The sequence below is a fragment of the Myxocyprinus asiaticus genome, chromosome 34 (assembly GCF_019703515.2).
Source record: "Myxocyprinus asiaticus isolate MX2 ecotype Aquarium Trade chromosome 34, UBuf_Myxa_2, whole genome shotgun sequence".
NCBI lineage: Eukaryota > Metazoa > Chordata > Actinopteri > Cypriniformes > Catostomidae > Myxocyprinus > Myxocyprinus asiaticus.
In genome coordinates this window covers 24,482,783-24,503,220 of record NC_059377.1, presented here as the reverse complement: position 1 = coordinate 24,503,220, position 20,438 = coordinate 24,482,783, and the positions used below count along the sequence as shown (strand labels likewise).

The window sequence follows — 20,438 nt, the reverse complement described above, 5'->3', positions numbered from 1 at the left end:
GAAATGTACTCTTGGCATTTTCTCAACCAACTTCTTGAGGTATCACCCTGGGATACTTTTTAAACAGTATTGAAGGAGTTCCCATCTATATGCTGGGCACTTAGTGGCTGCTTTTCTTTATTATTCGGTCCAACTCATCCATTTCAAAAAAAAAAAAAAAATTTTTTTTATTAAATTTTAGTTTTATAATGAAATAAATTAATATGGTGGCACAATTATATTTTTGTCTACAAAACTAATTTCAAACATTTAAGCATACGCCTTCAGATCAAAAGATTTTTAAGATCATGAGAAACATTTCAGTCAAGTGACCCCAAACTTTTGAATGGTAGTGTGTGTGTGTATATATATATATATATATATATATATATATATATATATACACACACACTACCATTCAAAAGTTATATATATATATATATATATATATATATATATATATATATATATATATATATATATATATATATATAATTTATATCGCTCTAATTAAATATATATTAAAGTTATATTTAAGAATTTCTGATTGCAGAATTAAATAATAACATCTAATTGTTATATATTTAAAAACATTTTCTTACTTAAATAGCTTTAATGTAGCTACTTTTTTTTATTAATAACTAGATGTGTATCTAACCAATTTTTTAAAAACAGAAGCTTAACGGTAGTTTAACTAAAGTTATGAGTAGCTTGTAGCTTGGGAAGCAACAGTTTCAAAGTAACTTTCCCAAAACTACCACCCACAATGCCACCATAACCAATCACAATATTACAAATGATAGCTTCTAAAGTGAAAAAATCAAGTCACACAAATAACTGTGTTTTCATGATCAATCACTGCTGTCAGTAATACAAATTCAACAGTACTCTTTTATGTGAGCTCCTAGATGGTAACTCAGATACTAACCTCTTCACTGGCACGTCACCAGTCTGTTCATCTACGTAGTCCCGTTTGAGCTCCTCGGGTACGTCACTGTCACTGTCATAATCCTGATACACGCTTTTCTCCAGCTCATCTGACTCATACTGCGGTGAGAGGAAACAGGACAAAGAAGTAAAGATAAGTGAAAGATAAATGAACTGAAAAAAAAAAAATAAATATAGCAGAAATGAAATCAAATGTTCAAAACAGAGTAGAAAAGTGATGTGTGAAATGACGAAATAAACTAAGCATATTACAAAAAAACAGCATTATTCAGCCTTTATTCTCTTAGGTTTAGAGCTGGCCTTGAAATGAAATGCCTTTGATATATCTGTGTAAAAAAAAAAAAAAAAAACTTGGTATGAATTCGACATGGATAAATAGGAAACCTAAGTGCCGGTCCCTCCAGTATATAAAGAACATGTTTGAAAGTAAAGTTTGTTTATGAAATCCTGGTCAAACCATGGGTGGACAAACAGTGTCACATTGTATCTCATTATTAACAAAACAGTGTTGAATAATACGGCACTTTCCAGAATGCAACCCATCTGGTTCACTCAGGGTAAAAGCACTTCTACCAAGGGTATTCACGCTCTGCTATAAACACAGAGCGTTTGTTTTCATTACAACGATATCATCAGATACGGCATGCAAATCAGAGCATTGATAATGATGAGTATACTCCATATAGCAACAGTGCCCTCCGTCAACAGTTATAGGGACAATAAGCCACTTAACGCTTCAAAATATTTACTCACAATCACATTCTCGCTCCTATTTATTTTCTCATTTCAGCAGTAACCTGGTGCTGCAAGCACAGTTTATTGAATATAATTTTGGTAAGAATGCATCTGATAAACCCATTAATGTAAATTATAATAAAATCCTATGAAAAAACCCTGATTGCGCAACATAACATAAACATCTGTGGTACTGATGAAATACAGAGGACACAACAGTTAGCTCCAGCCTATAATTTGATTGGACAATCACCTGTGGCCTTGTGCCTATGCCCGAATCAAAGTAATTATGATAATAAGTACAACAGCACTCTTGCTTGTGTGATACTGCCTAATCAAAAAACAAAATTAACTGCTATTACACATGTAGTAATAATGTAATAAACATGTAGTTTTAATATATACCCCATTAGAAGCCAAGACATCCTCTGTCTCCTCTTCTTTATTGTCTATCTGCATCTCAAAGGGGTTTCCATCCTGTAGGTACTGTTCAAAGAGAGAAAGCTCCACAAGCTCGGTGGATTCTGGCTGTCTGCTTGGAGATACTGATGGAGAACGACTTTGACCCATGAACTTAAACTCCTGAATAAGAGGAAAAAATAAAAACATAATCAGATTTAAGTTTGCTTATCGTTTCATATTGATCAAATACCTAACAAAGAAGTTGGTTTATCCTAACATGATGAAAATCTTAAATTGGCACAGAGAAGTGTGCCTGGAGCACAAGTAAAATGCTGCTGAAGTAAGACCAAAATTATAAAGGCCCTTGTAGATTCAGACCTAATTATGTTTCCATTTAAAGTCAGTAGAGACATCATGTTTAGTATGAGAGATTGTACGTTGTTTAATGGACAACTACATTCACTGAGCATTTTATTAGGTACACTTTATGTACACCTACTTATTCAAGTGATTATCTAATCAGCCAATCGTGTGGCAGCAATGCAATGCTTAAAATCATTCAGATACAGGCCAGGAGCTTCAGTTAATGTTAACATCAACCATCAGAATGGGGAAAAATGTGATCTCAGTGATTTAGACCAGTACATGATTGTTGGTACCAGATGGGCTGGTTTGAGTATTTCTGTAACTGTTGATCTCCTGGGATTTTCACGCACAACAGTCTCTAGAATTTACTCCGAATGGTGCCAAAAACAAAAAACATCCATTGAGCAGCAGTTCTGTGGATGGAAATGCCTTGTTGATGAGAGAGGTCAACAGAGAATGGCCAGACTGGTTCAAACTGGTAAATCAGATAAAAGCTCAGAATGCTATTCTGAGATGCGGGTTGGCGTTGTTTTGGTGGCACAAGGGGAACCTACACAATATTAGGCAGGTGGTTTTAATGTTTTGTCTGATCAGTGTACAGTTGTGCTCAAAAGTTTGCATACCCTGGCAGAAATTGTGAAATTTTGGCATTGATTTTGAAAATATGACTGATATGACTATCTTTTATTTAAGGATAGTGAGCATATGAAGCCATTTATTATCACATAGTTGTTTGGCTCCTTTTTAAATCATAATGATTACAGAAATCACCCAAATGGCCCTGATCAAAAGTTTACATACCCTTGAATGTTTGGCCTTGTTACAGACGCACAAGGTGACACACACAGGTTTAAATGGCAATTAAAGTTAATTTCCCACACCTGTGTCTTTTTAGATTGCAATTAGTGTCTGTGTATAAATAGTCAATGAGTTTGTAAGCTCTCACGTGGATGCACTGTGCAGGCTAGATACTGAGCCATGGGGAGCAGAAAAGAACTGTCAAAAGACCTGCGTAACAAGGTAATGGAACTTTATAAAAATGGAAAAGGATATAAAAAGATTTCCAAAGCCTTGAAAATGCCAGTTAGTACTGTTCAATCACTTATTAAGAAGTGGAAAATTCGGGGATCTCTTGATACCAAGCCAAGGTCAGGTAGACCAAGAAAGATTTCAGCCACAACTGCCAGAAGAATTGTTCGGGATACAAGGAGTTGTTTCAAGGAGCACAATACGACGATACTTGAACAAAATGAGCTGCATGGTTGAGTTGCCAGAAAGAAGCCTTTACTGCGCCAATGCCACAAAAAAGCCTGGTTACAATATGCCCGACAACACCTTGACACGCCTCACAGCTTCTGGCACACTGTAATTTGGAGTGATGAGACAAAAATAGATCTTTGTTTGGAGAGGGTTCAACAAGGCCTATAGTGAAAAGAATACCATCCCCACTGTGAAGTATGGTGGTGGCTCACTGATGTTTTGGGAGTGTGTGAGCTCTAAAGGCACGGGGAATCTTGTGACAATTGATGGCAAGATGAATGCAGCATGGTATCAGAAAATACTGGCAGACAATTTGCATTCTTCTGCACGAAAGCTGCGCATGGGATGCTCTTGGACTTTCCAGCACGACAATGACCCCCAGCACAAGGCCAAGTTGACCCTCCAGTGGTTACAGCAGAAAAAGGTGAAGGTTCTGGAGTGGCCATCACAGCCTCCTGACCTTAATATCATCGAGCCACTCTGGGGAGATCTCAAATGTGCGGTTCATACAAGACGACCAAAGACTTCGCATGACCTGGAGGAATTTTGCCAAGACGAATGGGCAGCTATACCACCTGCAAGAATTTGGGGCCTCATAGACAACTATTACAAAAGACTGCATGCTGTTATTGATGCTAAAGGGGGCAATACACAGTATTAAGAACTAAGGGTATGCAGACTTTTGAACAGGGGTCATTTCATTTTTTTCTTTGATGCCATGTTTTGTTTTATGATTGTGCCATTCTGTCATAACCTACAGTTGAATATGAATCCCATAAGAAATAAAAGAAATGTGTTTTGCCTGCTCACTCATGTTTTCTTTAAAAATGGTACATATATTACCAATTCTCCAAGGGTATGCAAACTTTTGAGCACAACTGTATATATGTATACACATACATACACAAATGTACATGCATTCATACTGTATATATGCATTTACAGAAAATACATATACACAGATACACACATCTACATAAGGTTATGGATGCTTAAAATTCCTTACATTTTATTAATAACAACCATTACAACCTCAAATTCAGTCAAAATCTAAAGAATACAGATGAGTATTTAGGTTTGATTTAAAAATGTGAATAGAAGGAGAAAACCTAATGTAAAAAGGAAGACTATTCCATAGCTTTGGGGCAGCGACAGAAAAAGCTTGATCCCCTTTAGATTTACACCTAGAGCAGGGAATAGATAAAAGCAGTTGATCTTTGACCCAAGCAATCTCGGAGCTGAATATGGCTGAAGAAGCTCAGAGATATATTGTGGAGCAAGTCCATGTTGGGCCTTAAAAACAAAAGGCAAAATCTTAAAATCTATCTTGAGCTTGACTGGTAACCAATGAAGGGAGGCTAGTACTTGAGTGATGTGTTCACTTTTCTTGCTTCCTGAAAGAAACCTAGCTGCAGCATTTTGGACCATCTGTAAATGCAAGAGGGACGACTGAGGTAGCCCAAAATAAAGAGAATTACAGTAGTCAATGTGAGATGTAATCAATGCATGATCTATAATTTCAAGGTCCTTACGAGAGAGAAAAGGCTTAACTTTGGCAATGGTTCTCAAATTATAAAAACTACTTTTATAACAGCACTGATCTGTTTCTCGAAATTTAAAGATGAATCAAAAGAGACAAAATTTATGTATACTGACAGACAATGGTCCTAGATGATTACTAAGCCCCACAGTGGAAGTGGGGGAACCGAGGATAATACTTCAGTTTTATTTCCATTCAACTCAAGAAAGATATTCACCATCCAACACTTAATATCCTCAACAAACTTTAGGAGATTTTCAATGGAGCATCTGCTATTGGGTCTGACTGGAAGATAAAGCTGGGGATCACCAGCATAGCAGTAGTATGAGATGTTATATTTCTGACAGATAGTGCCCAAAAGGAGCAAAAATAGAGAAAACAAAAAGGAGCCTAAAATTGAACCCTGGGGAACACCCAAGGAGATGGGGCAATGGAAGAAGATAAATGATGCATGGAAACCATTGTCTGCATTATAAGTGAGTTTGATTCATGCATTGACAATCATTTGATTCATTCACTGGGAGTCATTCATCTTGTTCATGATATGATGCAACAGGCACTGCTGCAATTTATATACAAATGCTTTCCCTTCCATTTTTAGCAGCAAGGAAACCAAATTATTGTCAGAACAAAATGACATCTTATGTTTACCGGCAATACACATTTGTGATCAGAGTTTCAAAAGCTATGGACAATTGTGCAGCCCAAACATAATGTTAGGGCAACCAGCAGTAGGCTTGCTTGCTGCTAACAACAATACAGCCACTCTGCGAACTATTAATCACTGTATGTTTGAACGAGACATGAGATGGAAATATAGCTTTTAAAATTCTGAATGTAATGGGTACACATCTCTCCAAAAAGAAACTGATATAAAAGTTAAATCTGTAATACTGTAGTAATAAAAAAAATTAATAAATAAATAAATAAATTAGCCTGTAAGTGACCTAAAACTCCTCACGGTTAAACCGCTTTGCACATCAGAGCAGCAACAGGACTCCATTATGCAAATGAGGCGCATTAAAGAGCACAACTAATATGCCACTCACTGATGTGCTTTTTAGTGCCACGTTTCTCAACCACATGAACTAGTGGCACTTCTTTGTCAAAATACCTTTATTTTCTGCACATAAACAGCATAAAAAACTTCTATCATCATTGGAGAACGGTTTACAGAGTGAAAAGACCCTATTTAGCATACAATAATTGAAAGAGATGCATCTGGGTTTATTTGTCATATACTCTCGAATGAATATACTTGCCTCCCAGGGTTTTGAGACAGATGACACCCTGACAACAGGGGAGAAAACAGCTTATGTTGGAATACAATCAGTGATGATGCTTACCCTCATTTATCAAGTTGTCCTGCCTTTCGTGGTATTTAAAATGCATATGAAAATGCCCCATTATAGCTAGACAGGAAGATGATCTACTGTACAGAAGGGGCCTCATTTTGGGGTTAGAAACCCATCCACTGTGGATTTATTGTATTTTATTTCCTGCAAGAGCTTGCATAAAGAACACTTTCTGACCCATTAACCTCCACGTGGAGTCATCTGTAAACAATTTCATGTTTGTTATGGAAGAATGTGTTAAAATATGCTGCTGTGCCACTGGCTTGTAGCCATCTGATGCTTGTTTTGTAAAGCAGGGACAGGACAAAAACTCTACTTTAATTTTTAAATGTGAAATTTCAAAAATGATGCAATGCCAGTTGGTCCAGATTAGTCATGATTGTAAAATGTCACATTGCTTAATTTCACTGGTGTATTATCTGTCGAATTAGCACTTACGTGGAGCTGGGCAATACTAAAGTTGGACTTCACAGGGCACAACTCCCATGTCTCATTTTCAAGAAACATTCGCAGCTCCTCCAGTCGAGTTCTGTAGGGGTGTAAGAAGAAATTACAAGAGGTCAGCTTCAGTCAATAGGTGACCCTTTGCCATTCAACTCATTCAAGATTAAATGTGATGAAACTAACAGTTTGAGGAAAAGTCGATCTCAGAGGTTTGAGGAAAGAGGGTAGTTGCGCTCTGATGAGTGTCAAGGTGGCCCGCTGCCAGACAAGGTCAATACCTGCAGCCTCATCCAAAATGTCAACGTCAAACACTACGATTCACAATGAACGCTTCACGAGACACAAATCTGAACATAACATTAAGTCTACCAGTAATCCTGACCCGCATTTAAAGAACTAACCAGCAGAAGTCGTCGAATCGGCGTGGGTTCTCTGGATTCAAATGAGGCACATCGTTATTCAACGACAAAGTAGGGTGGGCCGGGTGTTTGACATTTGTCAAATATCAATCTCTTCTCGTCTTTCGTTTGCAATATTTTTACATCAAATTTACCACTCTCTGTGTTTGAAGGAGAAATAGATGCAGAATATCAGCTTTGTCCTCGAACAATATTTACTGTAATGGCAGAATGTGTTAATGGAGACACAGTGACAGCGAATATCAGGCATTCAGAGGGCTGACATAATTGGTTTATGGATGTCATCCAAGTGCTTGAATATTCAGAAAGATTATGCAAGTGATGCAGTGCCCTCCCTCTCGTCAAGCAGAACATGTGTTTGTGCTGCTGACTACAGCAGCAAGGATGGACAGTTGGTTGGCTGTCCACTTCCCATGCTGGTTATAGTACAGGGATCTGGAGAACACATTTCAGACATGGGTATCTGACTGGTAGTTTAACACGTAATTCTTTTGAAAAACTGTTCTAGTTTTATACTAGCACAATATTGAGGTTGGGATAAAATCTACATGGAACTCCATTCTGTTTGTCTTCTAAAGGCCTATTTACACTTTGTTTGTCTAGATTGTTCAAACTGCTATCCGATCAGGTATGCAAATTCCATTTCTTGATTAATCAAACTGGTGCCTGATTGACTATGCAAATTCAATTTACAGTACACTTGCCCACATAAATGTCTCCACAACAGTGGTATGACACTGCACTTGATGTGTCTCATAAAGACTACAATTAGGAGGCGGTACAATTACGGTACAAAAGGCAACAGCCTATAGGTGCCGCATTTTCTTTTGCTGATGGATGGATTGCTGATGCAGTTCCATTTGGAAGAGTGAAGTTTAGGTGTGGCCTGAAAAACCAGATGCATTCACACTTGACTGAGTTACGTCTTCTAAGCATCTTTTATGCATCTTGTATGCATCTTGTATGCAACGCATGTTATGTCGTTTGAGTGATCAGACTTCTATCCATCTCAAATGGGTCCTAGAGGAAATTTACCCTTGTGCTTTTCATGATCGTATAGCTATTCAATCAGTAAAAATGCATGAAGTGTCCAAGTGTAACCTAGTGTGACCTAGCAGTGTTTACATCTCCAGAAAAATGAGTCTATGAGTATGATGTCATCATATCATGCTGGGCAAATACAGTTGCAGGAAAAAGTATGTAAACCCTCTGCCACCATTTTCAGCTTTAAGGCCCAGATGTACTTTTGGAGAAGTTCTTCTTCGTTCAGGAGTAAAAAGAAGTTAGAAACAGCCGAGCAACGGTATATTGTTTGCGAACAGTACATTTGCATCAGCTCGCTAATAACTGCACGCCGGTGTGCTCATGTTGAGTGATCTTGACCGGCCGATCAATGTAGGCAACACTGGCTGTTGACTTCAAGGTAAGGGGAAGCTCCTGGTCACACCTACAGATGATGTGGACCAATGGCAGTAAGAAGGTGTTTAGAAGCTGGTAAAAATTTTTCCTAAAAGTGCTTGCGCATGCAGTACACAGGCGGTTGTATGCACGCTATGACTGATATGAGATACTGGACAATTTCTCCTCAGGAGTTTAGACATAAAAAGATGTCTTTATATTTTTCAGACTCGAGTTTTACAAATGCAGGTATCTCCTGACCTCCTCACACACGTTCTTGACATGCACATCCACTGTTGTTGTTTCCAAATTCGTCTACAGTTTTTTCTGGCAATTAACTTCTTCTAGCACTGATCCGTGACAGCAACGGCTCAAATGTGAGTGTTGCCACCTTGTGGACCCACTAATTAGTGTAAATAGTTCCAAATGCATGTGCATCCTGCACATTCAAAAATGTATGGTTAGAAAAATCCGGCTGCGAGTGTTCAGTGCTTGAGCACACTGTTGATGACTAAATTTGTGTCACATGTCCTGTGCGCAGACACCCTGCTCTGACCAAAGTATCCTTTGGGCTTTACACAGACAACATCCTCAGATAAAAGTCAAGAAGAAACGGAGCATTTAACTGACTGTGACTAAGCAGTTAACTTACCTGTGATGGTTCTTAAAGTAGTTTACACTCTGTCTCTTAATAGATTCCTGCAACACCTCTGACTTGCTGCCGCAGAATTCCTCTCCCACCTGCATCAACCTGTCAGCAGAGAGAGAAACATAGGAATGGACAAGAGAAAAAGTGGACATGAGTGAACAACCACTAGGCGGGATCAAGGCAGACTGGAAGAAAGTGTTTCACTCTCCTACTTAACCCCAAAAAGTTACTTTGCATCATGTGTCCAGGCAAGAGCAGAAAAATGGCGCCTCTATTCACACAAGTCAGTGACCCTAAGGCAGGATCAATATGGAGGGGCTATGGTTTCACACACAAAATGGCCTTTTAAATTATGCCCTGTTAATAGGAATGCCCATACCACCCATCTATTTGAGAAACAAGCGGCCTCATTAATGCCCCCTGGCCCCATTTTATTGAGGGAGTTTCTCATGGGGTCGAAGGGAGGGGGCAACAGTGCTGTTGGTCCCGGCAGGACATTCCAATTAGTGATAATGAGAAAGTGGGTCCCTACCTGCTGATAACATCCAGCACCATAATGAAGTCATCATACTTGAAGTTGGACATGTCCGTTCCCAGTAAATAGGCTTTCACTTTCAATTGGACATCCTGTGGGCAAAAAGAAGGGGACGAGAGGTGGGAGCCCGAGTCATGAAGCTAATAGAGGTTCCTAATGGTTCATAAAGGAGGAATGGAGAACAAACAGAGAAATAAACATGTAAGTGAGCACACTCCCTACCTGCCAGATCCGTGTTAAGCCATGTTCCAGTTTCTTTTTCACGTAGCTGCGGCCCACAGTGGATTCGTCCGAGCCCTCTTCACTGGAGCCATCTACAAACACACAATTTCAATTCAGATGAGGCTGTTATTAAAATGCACTTGTGGGTAAACTACAGGTATGTTTTAGATTTGAAAAGGATTTAAAAAAAAAATTATACAACTATTTTTTGTCTTTCAGTTTTATTTAGTTCTTATTTATTTACCCCCAACTTGACAAATAAAGACAGATAAATTAAATAAAAATGAAAATTTATGTAATTAACAAAACACAGAAACCTAAATTTGAAAGATATTTTACATTCTAAATTGTCATTTTTTTTTAAATGTTGTAATAAATTGTAAAATATTAAACAATTATAACATCTTAATTTATAAACATAAAAATATATATTAAATTAAACATACAGTATATATATATATATATATATATATATATATATATATATATATATATATATATATATATATATACACACGTGTGTGTGTGTGTGTGTGTGTGTGTGTGTGTGTGTGTATATATATATTACAGTTGTGCTCATTAGTTTGCATAGTTGTCTATGAGGCCCCGAATTCTTGCAGGTGGTATAGCTGCCCATTCGTCTTGGCAAAATGCCTCCAGGTCATGCAAAGTCTTTGGTCATCTTGCATGAACCACACGTTTGAGATCTCCCCAGAGTGGCTCGATGATATTAAGGTCAGGAGACTGTGATGGCCACTCCAGAACCTTCACCTTTTTCTGTTGTAACCACCGGAGGGTCAACTTGACCTTGTGCTTAGGGTCATTGTCGTGCTGGAAAGTCCAAGAGCAATCCATGCGCAGCTTTCGTGCAGAAGAATGCAAATTGTCTGACAGTATTTTCTGATAACATGCTGCATTCATCTTGCCATAAATTTTCACAAGATTCCCCGAGCCTTTAGAGCTCACACACCCCCAAAACATCAGTGAACCACTACCATGCTTCACAGTGGGGATGGTATTCTTTTCACTATAGGCCTTGTTGACCCCTCACCAAACATAGCGCTTATGGTTGTGACCATAAAAGCTCTATTTTGGTCTCGTCGCTCCAAATTACAGTGTGCCAGAAGCTGTGAGGCGTGTCAAGGTGTTGTTGGGCATATTGTAACCGGGATTTTTTGTGGCATTTGCGCAGTAAAGGATTCTTTCTGGCAACTCGACCATACAGCTCATTTTTGTTCAAGTATCTTCGTATTGTGCTCCTTGAAACAACCACACCGTCTTTTTCCAGAGCAGCCTGTATTTCTCCTGAGGTTACCTGTGGGTTTTTCTTTGTATCCTGAACAATTCTTCTGACAGTTGTGGCTGAAATCTTTCTTGGTCTACCTGACCTTGGCTTGGTATCAAGAGATCCCCGAATTTTCCACTTCTTAAGTGACTGAACAGTACTGACTGGCATTTTCAAGGCTTTGGATATCTTTTTATATCATTTTCCATCTTTATGAAGTTCCATTACCTTGTTACGCAGGTCTTTTGACAGTTCTTTTCTGCTCCCCATGGCTCAGTATCTAGCCTGCTCAGTGCATCCACGTGAGAGCTTACAAACTCATTGACTATTTATACACAGACACTAATTGCAATCTAAAAAGACACAGGTGTGGAAAATTAACTTTTAATTGCCATTTAAACCTGTGTGTGTCACCTTGTGTGTCTGTAACAAGGCCAAACATTCAAGGGTATGTAAACTTTTGATCAGGGCCATTTGGGTGATTTCTGTTATCATTATGATTTAAAAAGGAGCCAAACAACTATGTGATGATAAATGGCTTCATATGATCACTATCCTTAAATAAAAGACAGGTTTTTTGTATGATCAGTCATATTTATAAAAATGAATGCCAAAATTTCACAATTTCTGCTAGGGTATGCAAACTTTTGAGCACAACTGTATATATATATATATATATATATATATATATATATATATATATATATATATATATATATATATAAATAAGGCATGTAATGATACACAATTTTCACGGTATGTTAATAATAATAAAAAAAAAAACAGTACAAAACAAATGCTTTGCTTAAAATTATGCAAGGATTTGCAAAACTGTGTTTTTAATCTTAAATGACACAACAGTGTCTGACATTGCCAACAAAAAGCAGAGCTCTATAATAAAGTAACTAAAAAAAATAGCACTGCACTGCCTCTAAGGGGAGGAGACTGTATTTCCACTCTCAATGTTGCATTTCATGGTTTTAAATACTTCCTAAGCAGTAGCTGCATTAACACTACCGGTTATGTATTTATTTACAGTTTTTGACTACCAGTTATATATTTAAAACAAATATATTTTATTGCATTGTATTGTACGATACAATACTCTCGATACGATATCATGTGTATTGTTCGATATGATACAATACAATATTTTTTTTACATCCCTAATGTATGTACAGTGGCATGCAAAAATTTGGGCACTACTGTTCAACATTTCTGTTGCTGTGAATAGTTAAGTGAGTAGAAGATGAACTGATCTCCAAAAGGCACAAAGTTAAAGATGAAACATTCTTTTCAAAATTTTTAGCAATATTAGAGTATTATTTTTATTTTGTACAATTTTAGAGTGAAAAAAGGGAAAGGAGCACCATACAAAAGTTTGGGCACCCCAAGAGATTTGAGCTCTCAGATAACTTTTACCAAGGTCTCAGACCTTAATTAGCTTGTTAGGACTATGGCTTGTTCACAATCATCGTCTGGAAAGGCCTTGTCCCAACAATCAGCAACCATGGGCTCCACTAAGCAGCTGCCTAGCACTCTGAAAATTAAAATAATTGATGCCCACTAAGCAGGAGAAGGCTATAAGAAGATAGCAAAGCGTTCAGGTAGCCGTTTTCTCAGTTTGTAATGTAATTAAGAAATGGCAGTTAACAGGAACGGTGGAGTTCAAGTTGAGGTCTGGAAGACCAAGAAAACTTTGAGAGAGAACTCCTCATAGGATTGCTAGAAAGGCAAATCAAAACCCCTGTTTGACCGCAAAAGACCTTAAGGAAGATTTAGCAGACTCTGGAGTAGTGGTGCACTGTTCTACTGTGCAGCGACACAAGCACAAATATGACCTTCATGGAAGAGTCATGAGAAGAAAACCTTTCCTGCATCCTCACCACAAATTTCAGCGTCAGAAGTTTGCAAATGAACATATAAACAAGCCTGATGCATTTTGGAAACAAGTCCTGTGGACTGATGAAGTTAAAATATAACTTTTTGGCCACAATGAGCAAAGGTATGTTTGGAGAAAAAAGGATGCAGAATTTCATGAAAAGAACACCTCTCCAACTGTTAAGCACAGGGGTGGATCGATCATGCTTTGGGCTTGTGTTGATGCCAGTGGCACAGTGGAACATTCCACTGGTAGAGGAAAAAATTGATTAAATTAAATACCAGCAAATTCTGGAAGCAAACATCACACCATCTGTAAAATAGCTGAAGATGAAAAGCGGATTGCTTCTACAACAGGATAATGATCCTAAACGCACCACAAAATCCACAATGGACTACCTCAAGAGGCGCAAGCTGAAGGTTTTGCCATGGTCCTCACAGTCCCCCAACCTAAACATCATTGAAAATCTGTGGATAGACCTCAAAAGAGCAATGCATGCAAGACGGCCCAAGAATCTCACAGAACTAGAAGCCTTTTGCAAGGAAGAATGGGTGAAAATCCCCCAAACAAAAATTGAAAGACACTTAGCTGGCAACAAAAAGCTTTTACAAGCTGTGATACTTGCCAGGGGGTGTTACTAAGTACTGACCATGCAGGGTTCCCAACTTTTTGCTTCGGGCCCTTTTCCTTTTTTGTTATTTTGAAACTGTAAAAGATGAATATAAAAAAAGTAAAATTGCTTAAAATATTAAAAAAATGTGTCATCTTTAACTTTAAGCCTTTTGGAAATCAGGCCATCTTTTGCTCGCTTAGCTATTCACAGCAACAGAAATTTTGATCAGGGGTGCCCAAACTTTTGCATGCCACTGTATGTGTGTGTGTGTGTATATATATATATATATATATATATATATATATCACACACACACACACACACACACACACACACACACACACACACACACACACACACACACACACAAAGTGGCAAGAAAAGTATGTGAACCCTTAGGAATTACCTGCATTTATGTATAAAATTGTCTTAAAATTTGGTTTGATCGTCTAAGTTACAATAATGAAAATGATTATTATAATAAAACTATCATAAATTATTAATCTGTTTTAATTAATAACACACAAATTAATGTATTGTTCTTGTACATACTGAATACATCATTCAAAGATTCACAGTGTAGGTTGGAAAAAGTATGTGAACCCCTGGGCTAATGACGTCAACAAAAGCAAATTAGAGTCAGGAGTTGGCAAACCTGGCATCCAATTAATGAAATGAGATTGGGGGCGTGGGTTAGAGCTAATCTGACTTGTAAAAAACACTCAAATATTCTGAGTTTTGCTCTTCGCATCTATTGAAGTGGAAGAGTTATCTTGAAGAGCTTAGATATTCATCTGTCCACAGTTAGACAAATTGTCTATAAATGGAGATGATTTAGTTCTGTGGCTACTCTCCCTAGAAGTGGCTGTCCAGCCAAGTTGACTCAAAGGGCACACCACAGAATGCTCAATCAGGTAAAACGAGAACCCTAGAGTGACAGCTAAAGACTTGAAGGAATCATTGGAAATGGTTGACATCTCTGTTCATGAGTCTACTATACAGAAAACATTAAACAGGCATGGTGTCCATGGCAAGACACCATGAAGGAAGCCGCTGCTTTCCAAAAAAAAAAAAAAAACATTGCTGCGCGTGAAGTTTGCCAAAGACCACCTTGAAACTCCACAACGCTTCTGGGAAAATGTTTTGTAGACTGATGAAACTAAGGTTGAATATTTATGGCATAAAAAGGGCAACACATACCAACATGAAAAAATCATCCCAAGAGTGAGTAAGGTGGAGGGAGTATCATGCTTATATGATTTAAAAACATAAAATAATTATATTAAAATAAAAAATAATAATTGCATCTTGGAATCCATGGAGTTTTTGTTTTTCCCTTGTTTTGCCATTCATATATCACCATAAACAAACTGCAAAGCCATAAATAACAACAGATGTTAAAAACAGCGACAAGTTCTCCCCATATATCATGTAATTGGCATTTTTGTTCCCAAAACTACTGGAATTGATAACCATTGCAAATTGTTATATTGTGTTTGTGTTTAATTAGCTATAGATGCTGCAAATGGCATTGAAATGATTTACACCAATGACAGCAGATCATAACAGATTGTGTTTGCACAAACGCACCAAGCGTTAAGTGCTCTCAACCACTACAGTAGTGGTGGTTTGGATTACAAGGACCTTGAAACTGAAAGTCAAGGATGCTCTGCTAATACAGGACAGTAACAATGACATTCTCTAACAAATCAAACTGATAACAAGCTTCTCCAGCAACTAAATTGGTGTCACTCCACATGAGGCGTAGTGTTTACCCTAATAAACTAAAAGTGAGCTTAACCTAAGAGGACACACATCAGAGTCAACAAAATGTACCACTTAGACATACATCATCTACACCGACAGCAGTTGTATCTGGCTGGCCATCATTCTCTGGCTGGCCATCATTCTGCTTAACATTTCCCTTTGTGTTCCACAGAAGAAACAAAGTTATAAAGGTTTGGGAACAACATGAGGGTAAGGTAAATGACTATTTGGATAAACTATCCCTTTAAGTCATTACTACAGCAACTAATGTCAATGTACCCAATATTTACTACACTGTTTGAACAAAGGGATTTGATTTGATTTCTTACAAAACAACAGTGCGGATAGTCAGTCCTACAGACTAAATTTGAAAAATCATATTTATGTGTAGAGTGAGCAAAGCCATTGTGACTTCATCATGCAGCTTTTTATTACAACAGCCATTAAGCATCCATTTTAATGTAAAGAGAAGGATACTTGCAATGAAAATTATAATGCGAGATCACATTAGGAGATGTGTCTTAAGAGCGGATGATTTTAATGTCTATATTCTCAGGGAGTGCCTGAGAGTGACTAAATGCAAAAGTCCTTTAGGATTTATTCTGGCTGATTCTCCAGCAGGCCCTTAGTGATACAAGATACTTTCAGTACTGTGTCATTGATATAGATTATACAAGCAGTTTCACCTCAGCAAGCTCACCTAGCTGCAAGTCAAGTCATCTCTAGAGAAAACAAACATGCATTCACACTAAGGATGGGAGATTTATCAAATATTCACTATATATTTTTAATGATTTTGCTGGCGATATAAAAATTAAGAAATATTGTGAACATTGCAAGACAATGTCATGATCCTTCCTTGTCTTGCAGCTTACACGAGTGTTAAGTCAGAGATATCTCTGATTTATACACAATGTAAATCAAACTGATTTAAAGCGAAAACAGTGTTAGACTTGGTAAGTTCGATTAATTTCCATGACTGTCAGTTCCAGTGAATTGATTCACAACTCTGATTCAATAATTTGATTGCTTCATCACAAAATAAATGTTCACGGAAGTCTCTGCGTGAGATTTTTCATGCATCACAATGTTTAGTAAAAATATACAGGGGACAACGAGGCTAGTTGTCCCTTAGGAAAGTTGTCAAGCATAATACCCCACTAACGATTAGACTTGGAGACACAAGTATTCTTAGGACAAAGGTATTTTTCATGAAAGTCAGGTTGAGACATGTTGACAAATATTTTATCAGGGCAGTTTGTCATATTAAAACACACAGGTTGTTTTAAAGGTCATAAATATAAACAATTTATCAACTGCAATATTATACCTTTAAATTGTGATTTATAATTGTTTTACTTTTTACATTTTGTTGAAAAATCTACTCAGAATAGGCTGTTTAATGCTGCCGTAGATTTAAATTGAGGTGTAGATTTTGTTTTGGTGGTCCTGATGGTGGGGACACATACCCTTGTGACCCCCCAATGTTTATATGAAACCTTCGGCACTGGTTTAGTGACATAGTGTGACAATGTGCCTCTCTGTTGGCTTATGTTGTCACAAAAGGTAAACTTGTGTTCAACTGTTAGTTTTTTGTTTTTTTTTGTAGCCAAGATTTTATGGTATGTGACTATGCAGAAATTGAATTTCAAAAATAAAACCTACTCTAAAAAATATTCACTGGAATAAAAAGTGTGACAAATGACCCCGATCTCCCCTATGTAGGTAAATATTGCTGGTTTTTACTTTTAAACTGGTGCATATGACTAAAAATGATTAAATGTCATTCTTCCTGGTGTTTTCCTAGATTTTACAGTATTTTACTTCTTGCATTAAACATTTTAAATCTACTTGGCAACAATGGCTGTTTGGTTGAAATGATCGCTCTTCTGATTGGAAAAAATATATACAGTATATATAACCCTTCTAAGCCATTCCAGAGCTAATTTATAAATATTAATATAGCTGAAAGCAGCAATTAACAGGGTTCAAACCTTTAAGGTCCTTTAAGTACATATGCAACAGATATCAGGTATTAATTAGACAGTCTGTTTGCAACTAAAACAAAGTTAAAGTGCCTTAATTTTCGGAAACATCAGGTTAGGTAGCACAGAGATGTGATATTTGTTACATTTCTGACTGTTATAGCACCACAAAGAGGCAGAGGTACCCATTTTTTTCATGTGTCCTCAGAATGACCTCCTACATAGGTTTTTTTAAATTTGGTGATGATATCTCATTCCGTTCAAGAGTTTTAACCACTTAAAAAAAATAGCCACCCCCCATTTGTAAGTTTTGGCATACTGTTGCAACGGTGCATCGAAAGATCAAGCTTTTTTAATTATTGAGATTGGGACTCCAGAGAACCTCTCTGCACTGATTTTTATCTGATTGGGTGAATGGCCTAGGACTAGTTCAAATAGCTGCTAAAATTCGATTGGTCAAAGCAGTGTTTTTCAAGATATGCAAATGTCCTCATAGAATTTGATCGCAACTTGGACAAAGTCACTGCTTGCACAGTTTCAAGTCGATCGGACCAATAGTTCTATGGTTAGAGCCATTTTTAGATTTTTAATTATTATAGCGCCACCAAAAGGCAGAGATATATAATTTATTCTGTGTGTCCTCAGAATGACCCCATGCATACGTGTACCAAATTTGGTGATAAAATCTCATTCCGTTCAAGAGTTATAACCGTTTTAATAAAAAGAGGCCACGGCAACTACGTACGTTTTGGCGTATCGTTTGACAATAAAAAGTTCAAAATTCTTTTAATAACTTTTCATATTGAATATTTCTGCACTAGTTTGGTTCCGATCAGGCGAACGGCCAAGGACAAGTTCATTTTAAATTTTTTCAAACATTTTGTTTCTAGCACGATTAAAGACTCATGGTCCAAAATTTAATTTTTTTGTTTTTGTTTTGTTCACTATAGCGCCACCTATGGGCCGATCGGGCTGATTCCATGCGTGTGGCTAGCCAGCCAGAGTACTACTATCCCTGAAAGTTTCAAGTCTCTAGGCCTTACAGTTTGGTCTGACCAATCAGTTTTAGGGTAGAAAAATAATAATAATAAATACAGCCACAAGTATTGTCAGGGGCTAAGCACATATGCTTAGCCCCCGATGACCAAAACAAACAAATTTGACAGAAAAGATCCTGTGGGTGCTGTGGACAGCTATTTTGGTGTGACATTTCACCTGCTTTGAGCACAGTTGCAAAAATAGGATTGTCTTAAGTTATAGTGCCCCCTAGCATCAAAAATGAACGAAATTCGTTATGGTACCTCAGAGTGTTCTTTTGTCCATATGTAAAAATTTTGTTACGTTTGTAAATTGCACACAAGATACAGGCCAATTAGTCATTATAGGCCATGCCCAAAACATATTTGCTTATATCTTTGGGACGATTCGACACATCAAAATTCTGATTACTTTTTGTCAGGAAGGCCTGCAGATGATATATATCAAGTTTCGTGATAATCGGATGAACGGCCTAGGACGAGTTAAAAAAAGCAGGTTTTTCGAATAAATCAAAATTGTAAAAAAACGTTTATTGCGGAAATGGAAAATAAAGTGACCATATCATTGTGGGGCACTGTGGGATTCAGAAAAGCTACAAATTTGTATTGTAGCCTATATGGTTAGCCTATACGGTTCCGGAGTTATGAGCAAAAATGCGAATTAGCTAATTATACCACCACCATGTGGCCAACTGTCACAAAATTTAATATGCGTCTTCGAGTTGACATTCTGCTTGTGTATAGTAATTTCCATAACCATCGGACATTCCCAATACGAGTTATAAGGTGCTGAAATTGGATTGGCTGGTGGCGGCCATTTATGTTAATTTGTCAAATCGATTTCTTTAGAATATGTTAGCATTTAAACCAAAGAAGATGCATATTTAATTTGAACTTTGTCTCTCAAACAGCTGCAAAGTTATGACAGTTGTTTAGGTGTACAGCCCCCAGGGGCGGAATTGTATGAAACTTTGCTGACATCTTCTAAACGCCCTGACTATGTGCAGCAAGTTTGGTTACATTTGGAGTTTGCAATGAGTAAATATTGATCAATTACTGAAATCGCATTAAACCAAAGGATTTGACGTATTGAAATTATTTTGATACATTTTTGTCAGGAGGGCCTGTAGATGATGTATACCAGATTGCATGCTGATCGGACTAACGATCTAAGAGGAGTTCGAAAAAGTAGGTTTTTCAAAAAATTCTAAATGGCAGAAAAAAAATTATAGACGGAAATTAAATCGGAGATATACATTTTGTAGGGCTTGACTCAAGGAAAGTCATACACATGGAGTCAGAGGAATTTCGATTCTAGCCCTTATGGTTGCAGAGATATGAGCCAAAACATAAGTGTGTTTATTATAGCTCCACCTAGGGTCAGATGGGTGTGTGTTTGTGCGCCTGAGTAGTGGGCTGCCAAGTTTGGTGTTTCCACGACTTATGGTCTCTAACGCCCAGACACTTTTAGGGCAGAAAAAAATAAGAAGAAAAAGAAAAAAATACGTACAATTACACAATAAGGTTCCAGGAGCTTTGCTGTTTGGCCCCCTAAAAATCCTGACAAAAACAATAGGGTTTCTAGCCCTTCAGGCTTGAACCTCTAAAAAGGCCAAA

The 20,438-nt window shown here is 37.4% G+C and overlaps 1 protein-coding gene across 4 annotated transcripts in view; it reads right to left on the bottom strand.

Annotated features, from left to right (window-relative positions):
• Positions 1-20,438, bottom strand: part of LOC127425293 (syndetin) — a 217,980-nt gene that overhangs the window by 93,457 nt on the left and 104,085 nt on the right. For all 4 annotated transcript variants that reach the window (XM_051671084.1, XM_051671085.1, XM_051671088.1 and 1 more), the window contains 6 exons: positions 10,253-10,344; positions 10,028-10,122; positions 9,499-9,597; positions 7,024-7,114; positions 2,068-2,244; positions 908-1,026 (listed from right to left, as the gene is read on the bottom strand). In XM_051671084.1, the coding sequence (XP_051527044.1) occupies positions 908-1,026; positions 2,068-2,244; positions 7,024-7,114; positions 9,499-9,597; positions 10,028-10,122; positions 10,253-10,344 (673 nt within the window). The remainder of the gene's footprint in view (positions 1-907; positions 1,027-2,067; positions 2,245-7,023; positions 7,115-9,498; positions 9,598-10,027; positions 10,123-10,252; positions 10,345-20,438) is intronic.